Here is a 20,813-nt window from a genome sequence, read left to right as displayed (position 1 = left end):
ACTTATAAGATGTCTATGCCTTTAGGGGCTCCGTAGAGTAACATTTGTGTAAATTAAATTATTCAGTAAGTGTTACCTTCACAAAAAACAACTGTACTAATGAGTCAGTGTTTTGAATGGCCATTTGAAAAGATGCAGCTCTCTTTAAATAACGTTTAATTTAATAGCAAAATGGGATTCTCGCCTACCAAGTCAATCCCGGAAATGCGTCTTGGTCACGTGTTTGCAAACCCAGCAATTGGTAGGATTTAAAACAAGACGCTTTTTTAAAATTACACTGAACAATATGTTACTTACTTTGTTAAGATTTGTTGATTGATACAATCGAAATGAAGCCCGGTACGTATCCCTTTTACGTTTGTTTTTTATACCAAAAAGTGACAACTTCCGGTGTGACGTCATCATGTGACAGTCAAGATGGCGGGCGCCGGTACGCGAGTTGTCTTGCATTGCTTCAGAAAATGTGGCACATCTTGTTCAAGTGTACACGGAATTTGGTCATATGCGAGTCAGCAGGTAAGTCGTTTTTTGTTGTGTTTTAGCAGTAAATGTTTCGTGACTTCCTTTAGAAGTGAGCACAAATGAGGTTCCGACACAGACGCCCTTGAGTTAGCTTCTTCATGCTCGCGGACTCATCAATTCATAGAAATAAAATCTAGCTGCGTTGTTTTTCATTCTATTGACTAATTTGCCGTTATTATTTTTGTCATTTATCCCAAATTAACTTTACATTTCCCTCTTAGTGGACTGCTTCATACAGTTTGTTTTCCTATTGTACACTGTTTATACGTGGCACCTTTTTATTTTTTTAAATTTATGTTTACATTATATTCATATCCAACTTAATTTAAAGGCCTAATCTCCTAATGTTCTACAATTAACTACAGGATCTTTGATTAGTCTTTAGAGGGGAACTGCAGTTTTTTTTTAAATTGTGCCTGTCATTCACAATCCCATGCCTTGAATTTTAACTTTTTAAGGTCAAGGCAAGTGCTGCCTTAAAGGTGGGCTCATATTTTAGGGCTTCAAGGCAAACATTATTTTCTTTCCAGGCAGGGGCTCCAAATCAATCAATCAAAAATTACTTATATAGCCCTAAATCACAGAGTGTCTCAAAGGGCTGCACAAGCCACAACGACATCCTCGGCTCAGATCCCACATCAGGGCAAGGAAAAACTCAACCCAATGGGACAATGAGAAACCTTGGAGGGGACCACAGATGTTGGCGACCCCCCACAGTGCAGGTCCCCTTTAATAGCTGCAGAGTGTGTCATATAGATGATCTTCAAGCAGTATAAACCTTTTGCTGGTGTTTTAATTTATGACTATATTATCAATTTCGAGAGGTAAAATAAACCAGATATAGCAGATTTATTTTATTAAAATAGAATGGAGGGAGACCTCGGGTACCTCTGTCTTTAGCTTTCTGAAAATGTGGCCCCAAGAACAATTTTGTTTAATAGATCTGATTTAGAGTGTCCATTTAATGCATGTATTTAGATTGCGGGTGGAAATTCCAATTGTTTGATTGGTTATGGATTGCTGCTTATTTTCGTCTTCCTGTCCTCCAGGTTATCAGGAGGCAGATATGTACAAGCTCTGTCATGCACAGAAAGAACCTGGCAGCTGTTGGTCCCGAGAAGTTCACGGTGGAGTTTATCGAGAAGCAGGTGGAAGAGTTCAACATCGGCAAGCGGCACCTGGCCAACATGATGGGAGAAGACCCAGAGAACTTCACTCAAGAAGACATAGATGTATGTAAGAACTGAGGCTTGTGGTTATACTTTTGAAAGGACGTCTAAAATCATTTTTAAAAGAAGGTTTGTCCAGATAGAACTTTTCCACTTGCGATACTATACCAATATTGCAGCCTTCAGTATTGGCCAAAGCCAATATCAATCTAACACGATATAAACACAAATCATACATACTTTCATTACTTTTTTGGCAGTCGGGGTCTCTGCAGGTTTTAACAAGTCAAAATTAAGGCTCCTTTAAGACTTTTATAAATACAAATCAATAGGGATGATGTTTGATAAGAAATTATCGAGTTTGAGCCCATTATCGAATCCTCTTATCAAACCGATTCAATCAATCAATCAATCAATCAATGTTTATTTATATAGCCCTAAATCACAAGTGTCTCAAAGGGTTCCTTATCGATTCTCTTATGTATATGGAAAAAAACACAATATTTGGTTTAACAAAAGCTTACTTTTATTTTATAAGAATAAAATAAATAAATAAATATTGACTGTTACCCCCCTAAAAAAAATAAAAATAAATATTGACTGTTGTTACCCAAAGTATATTAAGTGGGATTTTTCAGAAAAACAAATATATACAGTAACACAAAAACAACCTGTCTGTGATCACTATAGGTGTATAAATAATAATATAGTATTAAATAAAATCAGTCCTTTGGGCACAAAACTAAAAATAATACAGCTCTCCGAAAAGTGCACTTCTGCTGCTATTGGAACATACTAACTACACACACAGGCAGACAGCTAACAAACAATTCAAGACGTCTAATAAAGTTCCAAAGCAGATTAATCCATTTAGGCTCTTTATTGTTGTTGATCTTGCTTTGTCTTTTCCTATCTTTACTTTTGTCTTGCACTGGACTGTTATTTTTTATTTTTTTTAAACTAAAATACATGCAATGACAAATGTATAAGCTATGTTATTCAATTAACATACTGAAATGTAATACACAATATGTAAATATTAGCTTCACACAAATATACAGTACTATCATCAAACAAATACTTCTGAGTGTTGAAACTATTTCGATGGTGGAAATACATGACTGGCAGCCATTTTACGTCCTCAAAACATCCATTGAAACAGTGCACAAACATTGTTTTTCAATAAACATCTTAGTATCAAATTTAACCACTTGCCACCTTAATATTGAGTTACATAAACAAGTTAAACAGTTTACTTACAGACTTATCTTTTCCAAGGCTTGTAAGAGCTAACATGAACTTAACTGACGTCGCCAACCCGTAAGTGCCCAAACTAATGACGCGTAGTATTTTCATATCGCCACAAGGTGTCAGTAAGAGTCTACAATCAAATGGGCATAACATTGCCATCCCACAGGGCATTTCCTGTGGGAAGGGATTAGTTCCCAGGGATTTGTATAAAGAACCAACTCTTTTTCTTTACTATAGTGGCCTCGATAACGGGAACCAGTTCTCAAAAAGGGATTTGAGTCCATGGAATCGGTTCTTTTCTTATCGAACAACCGGGAGAACCGGTTTTGAACATCTTCCCTACAAATCAAGATGTATTTCACATCCGTACTCACAAGAATGTACAATACATGAAGGGAAATGGTTTCCATCAATTTCCGGTACAATTAAAGAAATAAATAAAAACATAATGCGAATCCACTTTGATAAACTTTGCACATCAAAGCGCCTAAGACCAATCCAGTGTAGGTCACTATACTTAGTATAAGCTATATAAGCTTTGTATAATCGATGGTAATGTAATATCTAACAATACATCTAATTTATAACCAATTTTATATCCGATATTAATATCGGCTCAAATTTAAAGGGGAACTGCACTTTTTTGGAATTTTGCATATTGTTCACAAACAATATGAAAGACATAACGACAGATACAGTATTTTTCAGAGTATAAGTCGCTCCGGAGTATAAGTCGCACCGGCTGAAAATGCATAATAAAGAAGGAAAAAAACATATATAAGTCGCACTGGAGTATAAGTCACATTTTTTGAACAGATTTATTTGATAAAACCCAACACCAAGAATAGACATTTGAAAGGCAATTTAAAATAAATAAAGAATAGTGAACAACAGGCTGAGTAAGTGTACGTTATATGATGCATAAATAACCAACTGAGAACGTGCCTGGTATGTTAACGTAACATATTAAAGTAAGAGTCATTAAATAACTATAACATATAGAACATGCTATACGTTTACCAAACAATCTGTCACTCCTAATCGCTAAATCCCATGAAATCTTATACGTCTAGTCTCTTACAAGAATGAGCTAAATAATATTATTTGATATTTTACGGTAATGTGTTAATAATTTCACACATAAGTCGCTCCTGAGTATAAGCCGCACTCCCGGCCAAACTATGAAAAAAACTGTGACTTATAGTCCGAAAAATACAGTATATATATTTTTTAAATGCATTCTAACTCGTAAAAAAGTCAGCTAACAGCGGAGCCACTGGAAGGTCCTATGTTCCGCCCATAAAACACAAATAAAAAACATCCAAAAAGCCCCAACAATACTCCATTTACATTTCATGACTTGTATATTAACCAAGTTTTAGTGATATTATTATTATTATTATAAGCGCTAACGCAGACAAACTATAACGGCCCTGTGATCACAAGCTTGTTTGCCAATCATGATCAAATGATGAGCTGCGTTCCCGCTTCCTTGCTGGTCAAACTTTATTCTAGATCATAAATCGTGCCTCTAACCTGGATAGTAGAAGGAAGAGGATGTAATCCGACACAAGTTGGTACACTTTGACAGCCAATTAAAGCCCGGAAATGGTGAAAACGACACGAAAAGACGCTTGGGTCCACCCCCCTTTGAGTCATTCTTCATCCAATTGGGATTATATGAACATCCTAGCAGTCGGCATCCTAATGTCAGCAGATTTTGTACAGTAAGTGATGTTTTATTATGGTTGTTGGCTCTCATAACGTCTGCAGTGAGTAATAATTAGTGATGTAGTTAAAAAAGAGCGAACGTTGTGATGCGTTTTTGAAACGAATGCGCTGCGTGTGCTTAAAATTAGCAAAATAGGTAAATATTAAATGTTAATATGAATGTGCCTTTTACAACATTACATATATAGTTACAGTGTTTATATAAAACCTTAATGGTGGTATTTGGATGTTTTTAAGGGCTTCATAGGCAGAATAGAGCGGCTACCATAGGCTCCATTGTAAGCTGACTTTTGATCGTATTTACTATTTAGATTGCATTAAAAAAACATCCATCGTCATGTCTTTCATAATAATTGTGAACGATAGGCAAAATTTCAAAAGAACGATAGGCCACATTTCCAAAGAAGTGCAGTTCCTCTTCAAGTTACCATGGCAGCTGTTCTGTATGGCGTTAAATTAATGTTTTTATTTAAAAGCACAATTGTATTATCAGTTGTACAAGCTGATGTTTTGCAACATTTTAGCTTAGCCACTATATCCTCTCAATCTTACAATTATTATTAAATATTTTCATTCCACAACAGAGCTGGAATGATTAGTCGACATTGTCGACAATAAAATTTGTCGCCGACAATTCTATTTGTCAACAATAGTTGTGATGTCATCTCTCGTGTTTTTTCCGGGCGGAAACAAGTGCGCATCGCCACTCGCAAAAACATCGCCAGTGATATCATGTAAAGTGTGAGAACATTTCCTCTTATTCTTGTTAAAAACATGAATACCTTGCTCATTTTGCAAAGCGGACTTTTTTTTTTTTTATGGCAATTACATCTCATACTCGAGCATTTAAAGCGGAGACGATGTCGGACATTTGGAGGGAGGATGTGGACACAGCCTCGGTAAGAGTGTTAGATTCTACCTTGATAGCCAGCTAACAAGTGTGAGACAAAGTTGTGTGAAAAATAACTTAACTATAATTTTAGCCAAAGTCAGCCAGCTAAAACTTTGTCTACATCAATTCAATAATAAACGTGAACAGCGTGCGCAGACACACAGAGACAGACAAGTCACCCATGCGGCTGCATCATAAGATTAAACACACAATCTATTAAATAGCCAACATTTTAAGACTGAATCAAAGATATAATTATATTCTATTGAGTCTATTAGAGTGCTAAAACTGACAAGAGTTATTCAATAGTCAGTGTACCAGTGTGAAGCTTTTTAAACATCACAAAATGCATTAGCTGTAAGTTTGTGAATAAAACAGCTCGTTAAGACGTCAACTAGAGCCCTTCTTTTACTGTTATATCGACACATGACACTCCAGACCATACTTTTCTTTTTGCTAATCTCGTTTTGAAGCAACAAACTCAACAGTATTTAACGATACCTGTACATGTTGACAATCACTTCATTCTGAGACTATTGAATTAAGTCCCCGCTCCACCACCAAACTATATCTGACGTCAAAGACATGCGCAGTAAGGATAAATATAGCCCGAATTTAATGATTCCCTTACAGATTTGTGTGGCACATGACATCAGAACGTATGGCACTCGGTGTTTCCCATAAACTGCCAAGATACCTGTGGCGGTGGGGGCGTGGCTATGGGCGTGGTCACCGTGACATCATCGAGTAATTTGCATAATTTACTACAATGATTTGATTTTCTCTAAAAAGGCTCAAAAAATGTATACTTACTAATTAATAATAACAGTTTTGTTTTAAACGTCCATCCATCCATCCATTTTACAATATAATTACACCACTTTATGTACATATTTATATACAGATTTGAACAATAAGTTATTCACTGAAATATATTTATTAATTGTGGTTCTTACAAAAAATATATCTTATAAAATATAAAAGCTAAAATGTCTCAAAGCTCTGCCCCTTTAATTAGTGCATACTAAATAATTTAACTTTAGCCTACTAATACAACCATATTATTTACCAGCAACATAAAGTGAAACAGAGGCAGAGGTGTCCTGCCACAGTCAGTAACAAATAAACAGAAAACAGTAGTGGTGGTAGATAGACACAGAGCTTCATCAAACATCTGATCAACTGAAAAAAGCTCCAAAAATCTTGAACTTTAGACTGCCATCAGTTTTACTCCCTACACTTAACCATGTGTTTCCTACTGCCTGCAGACTTTGCACCCTTTGTTATATACACATGTTGTGTTCCTAATATAAATACATTTTATAAAGTCAAATACAAATAAGGCAAGTATCCTACACTTCTCTTTTGTAAAGTAAATCTGAACAGCCGATATGGGCATCTACATCAACTATATGATTTGCCTGAGAAGCTGGAGAGGACAAAAAAAAAAAAATAAAAAAAAAAAAAAATTTTTTTAAATTTTTTTTTTAAAATTATTTGTGGCGGACGTAATTCTTTCGTGGCGGGCCGCAACAAATAAATGAATGTGTGGGAAACCCTGGCACTGATCGGCGGCACAACCACTGGAGAGATATTCATGAGAAAGGATAACAAAAGGGCAACTTGCAATACTTACAAAGTAGATATTGTATCTAAGAAAGGAAATACTACCAGAAACATTAGCACACACCAAATGTGATGACTTTGAATAAATCAAGTGTTTTCGATCTCTTGAAACTGTCTTATCCAGTCCGCTACACAAAAATGTTATGGAGGAAAACTCAAACACTGAGCCGCCAGTACAATGCAAGCTACTTGTACCCATAAGTATTTCTGTGTCAATTATTTGGACACATTTTGGCTATAGTAAGAATGACGTTGACTGGAAAGTAGAGTTGTTGAGTGCTATTAACCGAAATCGAGGTAAAAGGTTCAATTAATCTGGATTTAGTTTTTTACTATATTTGCCCAGCTCTAGTTACAGTATTACAATATTCTGTATTATCATTACATTAGTGTCTAATTTGATCTCCAAACAATGTTGACAATAATATTGCTTATCAGCAACATTTATGGGACTATTTGTCGTCCAGCAAAATGTCTTATTGGCCCAGGCCTAGATGTGCGTCTTCCCAACTTTTCTTAACACTATTTAACTTGTTTCCTTTCTGTGTCTGGTGCACATGCATCAGTTCTTTCTACAATTTCGACAAGATCAAACGTCAACCTTCTCCCTTGGCACTGCACCTGTTCCTTGATGAATCGAACCAGTTGAGCAGAGAAACACACAATCTTTTTATCTTTCCATCGCTTATTTGGCACTTACACTTTGCTGCGCCATCTGTTGGCCGGTGAATAACCAAGCGTCCATGCATGCTGAACTCGGGCTGAACCGCTGCACACGTTGGCCACCCTCTGTTCGCTGTCATTGCTGTGACACACACACACGCACACACAAAGCTGTCCTTTCCTTGAACCAGTGAGCAGCTTGTGGTTCCTCGTCTTGTCACTCGCACCGCGATTTGCGGCGTGACCTCTGTAGTTTGGAGATGTCATTTTCTTCTATTTGTATTTTCTCTAGAGAAGCATCGCCTACCTTTTTCCCTCGGGACTGTTCGATAAGAAGGCGCGACCCCTCATGAAGGTAAAGACAGTGACTAGCAACATTAAATCTATGAAAGTTGAACAATATTTTGCTCACATTAACTCTTACTTTCTCCCTCTGTCTTATTCAGCACCCGGAGGAAATCTTTCCAAAGCAGCGGGGTACATCAAATTGACTTTTTAATGCGTTTGTGACCCCTGGTGCATGCTCTACAGGTCTAACCGTGCTTTGCTCTCTTCGGGGCAGCTGTCCAGTGGGGAGCGGATGGGCGGCCGTTCCACTTTCTGTTTTACACGGGCAAACAGGGCTACTACTCTTTGATGCACGTAAGTCAGCGTTTCATTGTGGCAGGTTGCCACAATAAAATGAATGTATGACACGGAACACTGAAGTTTTCACAAGGCACATTTTTGATTATCTCATTGACAAATTATAACGTAAAGGTGGCTATGTGTGGCCTGCAGCTATTTTTTTGTCTAAAAATACTATTACTAAAAGAAAAAGTGGTACAGTATAATGAAAAATTGTTGAAATGTTGACACTTACAACACAATTTTGTTTTGTTTTTTAATAAACACTTTGAGATTACTTGGATTTTTGCATAAATTGGGCATAAAATGCATTCTGATCTTCATATAAGTCACAAAAATAGACAATCTGCTTAAACTACCGTATTTTTCGGACTATAAGTCGCTCCGGAGTATAAGTCGCACCGGCCGAAAATGCATAATAAAGAAGAAAAAAACCTTATATAAGTCGCACTGGAGTATAAGTCGCATTTTTTGGGGAAATGTATTTGATAAAAGCCAACACCAAGAATAGACATTTGAAAGGCAATTTCAAATAAATAAAGAATAGTGAACAACAGGCTGAATAAGTGTACGTTATATGAGGCATAAATAACCAACTGGTATGTTAACGTAACATATTATGGTAAGAGTCATTCAAATAACTATAACGTATAGAACATGCTATACGTTTACCAAACAATCTGTCACTCCTAATCGCTAAATCCCATGAAATCTTATACGTCTAGTCTCTTACATGAATGAGCTAAATAATATTATTTGATATTTTACGGTAGTGTGTTAATAATTTCACACACAAGTCGCTCCTGAGTATAAGTCGCACCCCCGGACAAACTATGAAAAAAACTGCGACTTATAGTCCGAAAAATACGGTAATACAAAATTTCTCATTTTTTTATTGATCACAACATCAAACATTTACCGTGTAGGGTGGAAAAAGTATGTGAACCTTTGAATTTAATAACTGGTTGACCCTCCTTTGGCAGCAATAACCTCAACCAAAGGTTTCCTGTAGTTGCAGATCAGACCTGCACAATGGTCTAGAGGTATTTTGGACCATTCCCCTTTACAAAACTGTTTCAGTTCAGCAATATGCTAGGGATGTCTGGTGTGAATTGCTCTCTTGAGGTAATGCCACGGCATGTCAATTGGGTTGAGGTCAGGACTCTGACCGGGCCACTCGAGAAGGTGCATTTTCTTCTGTTTAGCCATTCTGTTGTTGATTTACTTTTACGCTTTGGGTCATTGTCCTGTTGCGTCACCCATCCTCTCTTGAGCTTCAGTTGGCAGACAGATGGTCTTAAGTTTTCCTGCAAAATGTCTTGATACGATCGGGAATTAATTTTTCTGTCCAGGCCCTAAGACAGCAATGCAACCCCAAACCATGATGCCTCTTCGACCATATTTCACCGTGGGGAGGAGGTTTTGATGTTGGTGTGCTGTGCCTTTTTTCCCCTCCACACAGTGTTGGGTGTTTCTTCCAAACAACTCTATTTTGGTTTCATTTGTCCACAGAATATTTTACCAGTAGTGTTATGGAACATCTAGGTGCTCTTTTGCAAACTCCCAACATGCTGCAATATTTTTCTTTGACAGCGGCGGCTTCCTCCGTAGTGTCCCTCCATAAACTCCGTTCTTGTTTCATGTTTTCCTTGTTGACTGGTCAACAAAAATGCTAGCATGTGCCAGAAGTCTTTAGCTGACACTCTACGATTTTTTTTCACTTCATTGAGCATTCTGCGCTGTGCTCTTGCGGTCATCTTTACAGGATGACCACGCCTAGCGAGAGTAGCAACAGTGCTGAACTTTCTCCATCTACACTACCGTTCAAAAGTTTGGGGTCACATTGAAATGTCCTTATTTTTGAAGGAAAAGCACTGTACTTTTCAATGAAGATAACTTTAAACTAGTCTTAACTTGAAAGAAATACACTCTATACATTGCTAATGTGGTAAATGACTATTCTAGCTGCAAATGTCTGGTTTTTGGTGCAATATCTACATAGGTGTATAGAGGCCCATTTCCAGAAACTATCACTCCAGTGTTCTAATGGTACAATGTGTTTGCTCATTGGCTCAGAAGGCTAATTGATGATTAGAAAACCCTTGTGCAATCATGTTCACACATCTGAAAACAGTTTAGCTCGTTACAGAAGCTACAAAACTGACCTTCCTTTGAGCAGATTGAGTTTCTGGAGCATCACATTTGTGGGGTCAATTAAACGCTCAAAATGGCCAGAAAAAGAGAACTTTCATCTGAAACTCGACAGTCTATTCTTGTTCTTAGAAATGAAGGCCATTCCACAAAATTGTTTGGGTGACCCCAAACTTTTGAATGGTAGTGTATGTTTTATGCCGTATTTATGTAAAAATCCATGTAATCCCAAATGGTTCACATACTTTTTCTTACAACTGTATATACACTATTGGATTGGTTTTGAAAATGATATAAATGGCCCCCAAATCCTGAGTAGTGTGCAGCCTTCAGTATAAAAACAGTTTGGACACCCCTGACATAAGCTATTCTATGTTTTACGTAACAATTCATGTTTATTTGAAATTTCCCCCTGCAATCTTTTCACCTGTTTTAAGGAGACGCAGAGTAAAATCCTAAAAATCGAGAAGCATCAGGATCGTCTCCAAGCCCAAGGACTCTTTTCCAATGACATCAAGCCGATGTAGGGGCAAGTGTTTTTTTTTGGGGGGGGAGGCATGTTGATCTGAAATGTTTCAATCTAAAAAATCCAATTATCTCTCTTTATCCCCTTCAGTTCTCTGAGTGCAAGCAGGTGGCTCCTGAAGGAGGAGTTGGAGGAGTTGCTTGTGGAGACCATCTCTGTTCACGATGTAAGCACATTTCATGTTCCTTTTGGCATATGATTGGTCTTATGGTTAGTAAAGGTGTAACGCTACGGTATCGTCACAATTCGATGCCTCGGTATTATATGTGCACTGCAAAAAGTCAGTGTTCAAAAACAAGAAAAAAAAATACAAAAGTTAGGGGCATTTTACTTGAACTAAGCAAAATTATCTGCCAATAGAGCAAGAAAATTTGGATTGTCAAGACTTTCCAAAACAAGTAAAATTAGCTAACCTTAATGAACCCAAAAATACCTTAAAATAAGTATTTTCTCACTAATAACAAGTGCATTTTTCTTGATTAAAAAAAACAAATATAAGACCTTTTTTCTCAATATGTTGAAAAATATTGTTAAATTAAGTAAATGCTAGTGCCATTATCTTGACATAAAGATATGCGCTCGGCATTACATTTCTTGCATTTTCCCATCGATAAAATGACATCATCGCACCAAGTGCGTGCTCTTTCAGTCAAGGAATAAATATATATATATATATATATATATATATATATATATATATATATATATATATATATATATATATATATATTTATTTACAGCCCGTTACCCGACCGTAATTTTGAAGAATTTATCTGAATGTGCATGAACTATTTCTGTTCAAAATTGTTTGAAATGTCACATGTTGAATGTTTAAATATTAACTGTCAGTTTACTGTACTGTGCCAACTGTACTGCTATATGAGTACGTATGTTCTACTGTTTAATTGAAAATAAAACAGCAAAGACCATTAGGCTGTCGTCTGTTTTAATTATGAGACACAATTGTGTCAAAGTCACGATGATTTATTTCATGCTTGAAATAAGAAATTCTTACTTTGAAAAAAAACTGTTTTATACTTGTGAGTGTTTATGACGCAGCTTTGCAACAGTTGATATTCTAGTTTCAAGCATGTTTTACTCAATATTGGTCATCAAATCTCAGCAACAAGCTGTAATATCTTACTGAGATCATTTAGGACCAAAACCCTTAAAACAAGTAAAACACTCTAACATAAAATCTGCTTAGTGAAAAGAAGTATCTTATCAAACAGAAAATAAGCAAATATCACCCTTATTTGAGATATTTAATCTTACTTAGATTTCAGTTTTTGCAGTGTGATGGTTCGGTTTATGATGAGGTGGCGACTTGTCCAGGGTGTACCCCGCCTACCGCCCAAATGCAGCTGAGATAGGCTCCAGCACCCCCCGCGACCCCGAAAGGGACAAGCGGTAAAAAAATTGATTGATGGATGGGTTCGGTTTATTTACAGTAAGTGTACTATATGCAACATAAAACTTATTGGCTGGGTGGGGGTATATTATAGCATCCCGGAAGAGTTAGTGCTGCAACGGGTTCTGGGTATTTGTTCTGTTGTGTTAATGTTGTTTTACGGTGCGGATGTTCTCCCGAAATGTGTTTGTCATTCTTGTTTGGTGTGGGTTCACAGTGTGGCGCATATTTGTAACAGTGTTAAAGTTGTTTGTACGGCCACCCTCAGTGTGACCTGTATGGCTGATATTATGTGACTGGGCCGGCATGCAAAGGCAGTGCCTTTAAGGTTCATTGGCGCTCTGTACTCCTCCCTACGTCCGTTTGAAACCGATACCGATACTTTTGAAACCGATACCGATAATTTCCGATATTAAACTTTAAAGCATTTATCGGCCGATAATATCGGACATCCCTAATCGTAATGTAATCAAGCTAGCGTAGTTAGCAATGGCTAATATGCTCACACGTTGTTAGTATTGTTAACTTACCATTTGATTGTAGACTCTTACTGACACCTTGTGGCGATATGAAAATACTATGCGTCAATAGTTTGGGCACTTCCGGGTTGACAACGTCAGTTAAGTTCATGAGACAATTGAGAAGTAGACAAGTTGTGTTAGCTCTTACAAGCCTTGGAAAAGATAAGTCTGTAAGTAAACTGTTTAACTTGTTTATGTAACTCAATATTAAGGTGGAAAGTGGTTACATTTGATACTAAGATGTTTATTGAAAAACGATTTTTGTGCACTGTTTCAATGGATGTTTTGAGGACTTAAAATGGCTGCCAGTCGTGTATTTCCATCATCGAAATAGTTTCAACACACAGAAGTATTTGTTTGATGATAGTACTGTATATTTGTGTGAAGCTAATATTTACACATTGTGTATTAAATTTCAGTATGTTATTTGAATCACATAGCTTATACATTTGTCATTGTGTGTATTTCAGTTTAAAAAAAATAAAAAATAACAGTCCAGTGCAAGACAAAAGTAAAGATAGGAAAAGACAAAGCAAGATCAACAACAATAAAGAGCCTACATGGATCAATCTGCTTTGGAACTTTATTAGACGTCTTGGATTGTTTGTTAGCTGTCTGCCTGTGTGTGTAGTTAGTATGTTCCAATAGCAGCAGAAGTGCACTTTTTGGAGAGCTGTATTATTTTCAGTTTTGTGCCCAAGGGACTGATTTTATTTAACACTATATTATTATTTATACACCTATAGTGATCACAGAGACAGGTTGTTTTTGTGTTACTGTATATATTTGTTTTTCTGAAAAATCCCACTTAATATACTTTGGGTAACAACAGTCAATATTTATTTATTTTATTTTTTTAGGGGGGTAACAGTCAATATTTATTTTATTTTATTTTTTTCTTATAAAATAAAAGAGAGCTTTTGTTAAACCAAATATTCAGGTTTTTTCCATATACAAAAAACTATCTGGATTCGATAAGAGAATCGATAAGGAATCGGTTCGATAAGAGGATTCGATAATGGGCTCAAACTCGATAATTTCTTATCAAACATCATCCCTAGATGCTACATCGACTTGTTTTAAGTCTCTGTGAGAAGGAGAGACAAGAAAGAGTGGGAATTGCATGCAGTGTAATGCCCGCAGCTAAAAGCTACTGCGTGAGAACGTATACGCGAATATCACGATATAGTAATTTTCTATATCGCACAGAGACAAACCCGCGATATATCGAGTATATTGATATATCGCCCAGCCCTAATGTAAATAGATATTTACAAAATCTTTCTGTGTAAATAACTCATTTTACAACGCATATATCTGCAGCTTATAGTCCAGAGCGGCTAATATATGGAAAAAACATGTTTTTCTTTCCAAATTTAGTGGGTGCGGTTTTTATGTATTGGTGCGCTCTATAGTCTGGAAAACACAGTATTTTTTTTTTTTTTAACTATCTGAGGTGTGTACAGAAATCAGTATATGCTTGTCAGCCTTATCACTGACACCTTGCTTGTGTTTTTCATTTCAGTACGACCGCTTCCTCCAGATAATGGAGCGTCTGTTGTCCCTGCCGTACTGCAGCGAGGAGGAGCAGTTTGTCCTGACTTACCGACAGCAACTTACGGCCCAGTCCAAAATGGAAACAATCCCAGCGCTAGAGAAAGATGAAAAGGGCGTGGCTTATAGCACCGCTGAAGGTACAGGCACACTCCTGGACACTGTTTTGTAGGGGTGTAACGGTACACAAACATTTCGGTTCCGTACGTACCTCGGGTTAGAGGTCACGATTCGGTTCATTTTCGGTACAGTAAGAAAACAACAAAATATACACTGTTGGGTTATTTATTTACCAAATTTGCAAAATCTTCCACCAAAAATATTTTTCTTCGTGGAATATTTGATGTGAAGTAATCGGAACCTTGGATAGGTCAATAATTCATAATAACTTTGATTTTGATTCAATATTATGTTTTGAGCAATGACAGTTTGAAAAAAACAAAAAAACGCTTTGTTTTATTAGTCAACATTGCAACTTTTTCTAAATTACATTTAACCTTTAAGCTTTTTTATTTCACTTTTGTTATGTTTTTGTTTATTTTAATAGTATTTTTAGAATGTGCCGTGGGCCTTTACAACATTAGCTGTGGGCCGCAAATGGCCTCCGGGGCACACTTTTGACACCCCTGCTATAGATAATAAAAAATTAAATGTGATAAATCTATGGATAAAAAGCAGAGCCTGGCGACGCATGCGCGTTTATCATAACTCTCTCGCTCTCTCCGTCTCTGCCCCTCCCTCACCAATGCTGCTGCGCGCACAATTTGTTTTGTTTTTAACCCCTTCTTAACCCTGAACGTACGTTGAAAATACACGCAACCCTAACTCAAAATGCCGGACATTTGAGGCATTTAAGAAACCCCGCCCTGACAGCTCCGCAAAAGAGGACATGTCCGGTGAAAAGAGGACGTATGGTCAGTCTATCCTAGCCCGTTAGCTGCTAGCATGCCGTGTGTTGTGCCTCGGTGTGCATTGTTTACACAACGTGCGTTACGCTACTTAATATGTCCGTGTGGAAACTCGTTCTGTACACCTCCGAACCGAACCGGAACCCCCGTACCGAAATGCTTCAATACAAATACACGTACCGTTACACCCCTACTGTTTTGTGATTTATCAATTTGACTGTGCATTTCTGCGTGAGCAAAATCAAACGATTGTTGCCCATGCCCTGATTGTCAGGACGAAGAAAGACATCGAATGCCTCTGTGGTTCTGAGAGATAGTGGCTCTGGATCTGTCAGCATCAACGGGCAGCACTACGTCCCGTACTTCCCTGTGCTACAAGACAGGTTGGCGAGGGGGAGAAACATTTAATTTTTGTCTCTTTCTGACGTTAACTCATCCTCACGTTTGCCCCCCTTTCGTGGCGTGCACACAGAGAACAGTTAATGTTCCCCCTCCAGTTTATGGACTTGCTGGGACGCTTCAACCTGGAGTGCAGCGTGAGCGGTGGTGGACGGTCCAGCCAGGCGGGTGCGTTGCGACTCGCTATCTCCCGAGCCCTTTGCAGCTTTCTGTCGACGGGAGACATAGAAACCATGAGGCAAGGTAAGGAGGCTGCTTTTTGCTCTTCTGTGGATGCAAAAGACCTTTTGGAGAGGCCTTTTACAAAATGACTGTCAAGTGTTTTGCTTTTATGCTGTACTTATCCCACACTTTGAAAGGATGTACCAATGCTGTATGTGGCTTCTAGATTTCATTCAAAAGACCAGACCGTTGTTATTTCTTTCCTTTTATTTTTCCTTTAGTTTGCAACAGTTTCTCCAAACGAAGAAACAGCTTCTTTTTTCTTTTTAGTCTTTTTAGCAGTCTTTCTAGCAGTCTTTTTAGTAGTCTTTTTAGGTGAAAAACCTGCTGCACTGCAAAAAGTCAGTGTTCAAAAACAAGAAAAAAAAATACAAAATTAAAGGTATTTTATTTGAAATAAGCAAAATTATCTGCCAATAGAACAAGAAAATTTGGCTTGTCAAGACTTTCCAAAACAAGTAAAATTAGCTAACCTCAATGAACCCAAAATACCTTAAAATAAGTATATTCTCACTAATAACAAGTGCATTTTTCTCGGTATAAAACAGACCTTTTTGCTCAATATGTTGAAAAATATTCTTAAATTAAGTAAGTGCTAGTGCCATTATCTTGACATAATGATATGCATACATCATGATTTTTTTTTTTCACAATTGAAGTAAGAAATTATTACTTTAAAAAAGTAGTTTCATACTTGTGAGTGTTAATGACACAACTTCGCATCAGTTGATATTGTAGTTTCAAGCATGTTTTACTCAATATAGCTCATCAAATCTCAGCAACAAGCTGTAATATCTTACTGAGATCATTTAGGACCAAAACACTTAAAACAAGTAAAACACTCTAACATAAAATCTGCTTAGTGGGAAGAATTATCTTATCAGACAGAAAATAAGCAAATATCACCCTTATATGAGATATTTCATATTACTTAGATTTCAGTTTTTGCAGTGTGTCCTTTCAGCTTTTGGTTTTGGTACACTTTCGGCACAACTCTGGGTTCTCTGTAAGGAACTGAACTTTTTTTTTCCACCCTGCGCTGCGGTGGCGTATTTTGTACTCCTTGATTTGACACAGCTGACTAATTACCGGGCTCGCGCACCAGCGGTTGAGACGGGAGGCGCCGCGCTATACCTGCGTGTGAACGTAAATAGATCGGCTCTGGTCATATAAGCCGACTGGCCGAACTAATGCCAAATTATATACACCTTACTAGGGGTGTAATGGTACGTAAATTTGTATTGAATCGTTTCGGTACGGGGGTTCCGGTTCGGTTCGGAGGCGTACCGAACGAGTTTCCACACGGACATATTACGTAGCGTAACGCACGTTGTGTAAACAATGCACACTGAGGCACAACACACGGCATGCTAGCAGCTAACAGGCTACGATAGACTGACCATACGTCCTCTTTTCCCCGGACATGTCCTCTTTTGCGGAGCTGTCAGGGCGGAGTTTCTTAAATGACTCAAATGTCCGGCATTTTGAGTTAGGGTTGCGTGTATTTTCAATGTACGTTCAGGGTTAAGAAGGGGTTAAAAACAAAACAAATTGTGAAGGTGTGCGCACCAGCAGCATTGGTGAGGGAGGGGCAGAGACGGAGAGAGCGAGAGAGTTATGATAAACGCGCATGCGTCGCCAGGCTCTGCTTTTTATCCATAGATTTATCAGATTTAATTTTTTATTATCTATAGCAGGGGTGTCAAAAGTGTGCCCCGGAGGCCATTTGCGGCCCACAGCTAATGTTTTAAAGGCCCACCGCACATTCTAAAAATACTATTAAAATAAACAAAAACATAACAAAAGTGAAATAAAAAAGCTTAAAGGTTAAATGTAATTTAGAAAAAGTTGCAATGTTGACTAATAAAACAAAGCTGTTTTTTTTTAAATTTCAAACTCAAAACATAATATTGAATCAAAATCAATGTTATTACGAATTATTGACCTATCCAAGGTTCCCATTACTTCACATCAAATATTCCACTAAGAAGAATATTTTTGGTGAAAGATTTTGCAAATTTGGTAGATAAATAACCCCAAAATTTACATTTTGTTGTTTTCTTACTGTACCGAAAATGAACCGAACCGTGACCTCTAAACCGAGGTACGTACCGAACCGAAATTTTTGTGTGCCGTTACACCCCTACACCGTACCTGGGGTTGCCTAGGTGAATAGGGGTGCGGATGTGCTCTACGATAAAATACAATTTTATTAAGTGGGGTTTGGCTGGTTGCCAAGCCGCCGCTACAGCTGTTCGCCACTACAATGACTTCTCTAACAGAGTCACTATTTGAGGTATTTATCTCTTTGTTGTCTAGCTGGTTTGCTGACCCCAGACCCAAGAGTGAGAGAAAGGAAAAAGCCGGGTCAGGAAGGTGCCAGGAGGAAATTCACCTGGAAGAAACGCTGAGGGTAATACCACCTGGCTCCTTTTGTTCACTATACCTCTATTTGAACTGAGATCACAAACATTTATTGCTCACCATATGGCGTCTAATCTCGGAAACGACTGATTATGTTGCATTATGTTTCTGTATATGAATAAACTTCCACTTCTTTTTTAAAATGATTATTCACCTTTTTGCCTCACTAGACTTCTCAATAACTTTTACCGGGTTTATGTTTTTGGACAGAACAGTAGTGTGTGAGTTCCCACTTACACCTCAGGGGCCGTACTTATCAAGCTTCTTAGAGTGCCATTTTACACTTAAGTCCTGAGAATTTGCTAAATTTAGTCCTACTCTCAAACTTAAGAATAAAAGCTTTTTATCAACGTTCTTAAGTCTAAGAATCACTCCTACTCTCCACGATATTTAAGAGACCTTCAGAGGTGTCTTAAGTGGTTAGGAGTTGCCAGCAGGGGATGGCACTGAGGCGAGAGAGACGTGCGCGAACGTTCAGGGAACGGAACAATGTTTTTTGTTTTTTTTTGATGACGAGCAGCTGATCAAACGGTATCGTTTAGACAGAGCGGATATTATTTTTGTCACAGATTTAATACTTTTCGATTCCTTGTTGATTTCTGCATGTGTCTGCAGTGGGCTAGTATATATAGAGCCACCCACACCAGTTTCAAATTACTTGCCTAATTAATGAATTGGAAAGAAAATGTTATGACAGTAGCGTATGTGTGTGGCCGTGAGGTGAGTGACGTCAGTGAGTGTGTGGGCGATAGAAGAGAGGGAGCGGTAGCGTGAGTGCCGGCGGGGACTAGTTTGTTTAGTATTATTTTGTAGTTTATTGTCAAAATATACACTCCCATTGTCCACTTAAATATTTCCAATATATTTATTTATTCTTAGACAACGGATTCCCTTCCGTGATTGGTCATTTCTATGGACACAGAAATGACGTCACCTAAAATTGCGTTTACGGCACATAGTAATGTCGTAATTCAGCTCTGAGTGTGACACTTAAGATTCAGTCCTACACTTCGCTGAAAGTGTGAGTAAGACGCTTGATAACTAACTTTTAAGTGCAGCTTTCAGCGAAGAATTTATTTACTCTTAAGTCAACTCTTAGCAGACTTCTTAGGAGTAATTCTAAGAAGCTTGATAAGTACGGCCCCAGAGCAAGATCCATGTTCGGATTAAAATCCGTTACTTCAGTCCTTTCTGTGAGGAGGTGACATGCTTTCCCTGCTACTGCCCAGGTACACTTGTTTCCTCTCACAACATAAAATATGTATATTAGGTTCATTTACCACTAGATTGTCTACAACTAACATACCCTAATGTTGCCTGATGGAAACATAAATGTCATCAGTGATCATGTTTGGCCTCTAGATGGTGCCAAATGCACATTTATTGTCATGCTGCATTTTCAGGTGGCATCATCTATCTATCCTAGACTAATATAATACATTGCCAGTACTGCTGATACCAATACTTTTTGCTTGACATTTTTAAGATGAGTTTGTTGATTTTGCCAGGAATACAATTGTTGTTTTTTTTAACAAAAAAATGTTTTAACAATTTGACCAAAAATGTAAAAATACCAAAATACAATCATTCCCTTGTTATAAACATGTATTAATTGCTTCAGGGACTTCACATGCAGTTTTTTGAGCAAAATAATGTCAGTGGAGAATTTTTAGCTGATGACATAACTCTATACCACGAATGTTGAGGGAACATGTTGGAGACAGGAGGGGCCAAAAAGCCCAATATTTTGATGATCGCCAATAGTAGTTCATTACCTACTTACTTCGTATAGAGCAGGGGTCACCAATGCGGTGCCCGCGGGCACCAGGTAGCCCGTAAGGACCAGATGAGTAGCCCGCTGGCCTGTTCTAAAAAATAGCTCAAATAGCAGCACTTACCAGTGAGCTGCCTCTATTTTTTAAATTGTATTTATTTACTAGCAAGCTGGTCTCGCTTTTCCGACATTTTTAATTCTAAAAGAGACAACACTCAAATAGAATTTGAAAATCCAAGAAAATATTTTAAAGACTTGGTCTTCTTTTGTTTAAATAAATACATGAATTTTTTTACTTTGCTTCTTATAACTTTCAGAAAGACAATTTTAGAGGAAAAATACAACCTTAAAAATGATTTTAGGATTTTTAAACACATATACCTTTTTACCTTTTAAATTCCTTCCTCTTCTTTCCTGACAATTTAAATCAATGTTCAAGTAA

The 20,813-nt window shown here is 37.5% G+C and overlaps 1 protein-coding gene across 1 annotated transcript; it reads left to right on the top strand.

Moving 5' to 3' along the window:
* The first annotated feature begins 372 nt into the window (after window positions 1-372).
* Window positions 373-18,744, top strand: mrps9 (mitochondrial ribosomal protein S9). The gene is made up of 11 exons (XM_062040485.1): window positions 373-516; window positions 1,572-1,754; window positions 8,147-8,209; window positions 8,301-8,331; window positions 8,417-8,496; window positions 11,070-11,155; window positions 11,249-11,324; window positions 14,616-14,784; window positions 15,827-15,935; window positions 16,025-16,194; window positions 18,493-18,744. The coding sequence occupies exons 1-11, from the start codon at window positions 418-420 to the stop codon at window positions 18,582-18,584; spliced, it is 1,158 nt and encodes a 385-aa protein (XP_061896469.1). The 5' UTR covers window positions 373-417; the 3' UTR covers window positions 18,585-18,744.
* Window positions 18,745-20,813: the final 2,069 nt, after the last annotated feature.

Source organism: Entelurus aequoreus, linkage group LG01 (genome assembly GCF_033978785.1).
Source record: "Entelurus aequoreus isolate RoL-2023_Sb linkage group LG01, RoL_Eaeq_v1.1, whole genome shotgun sequence".
NCBI lineage: Eukaryota > Metazoa > Chordata > Actinopteri > Syngnathiformes > Syngnathidae > Entelurus > Entelurus aequoreus.
The sequence above is the reverse complement of the archived record's forward strand: the minus strand, read 5'-3'. Positions and strand labels throughout refer to the sequence as shown.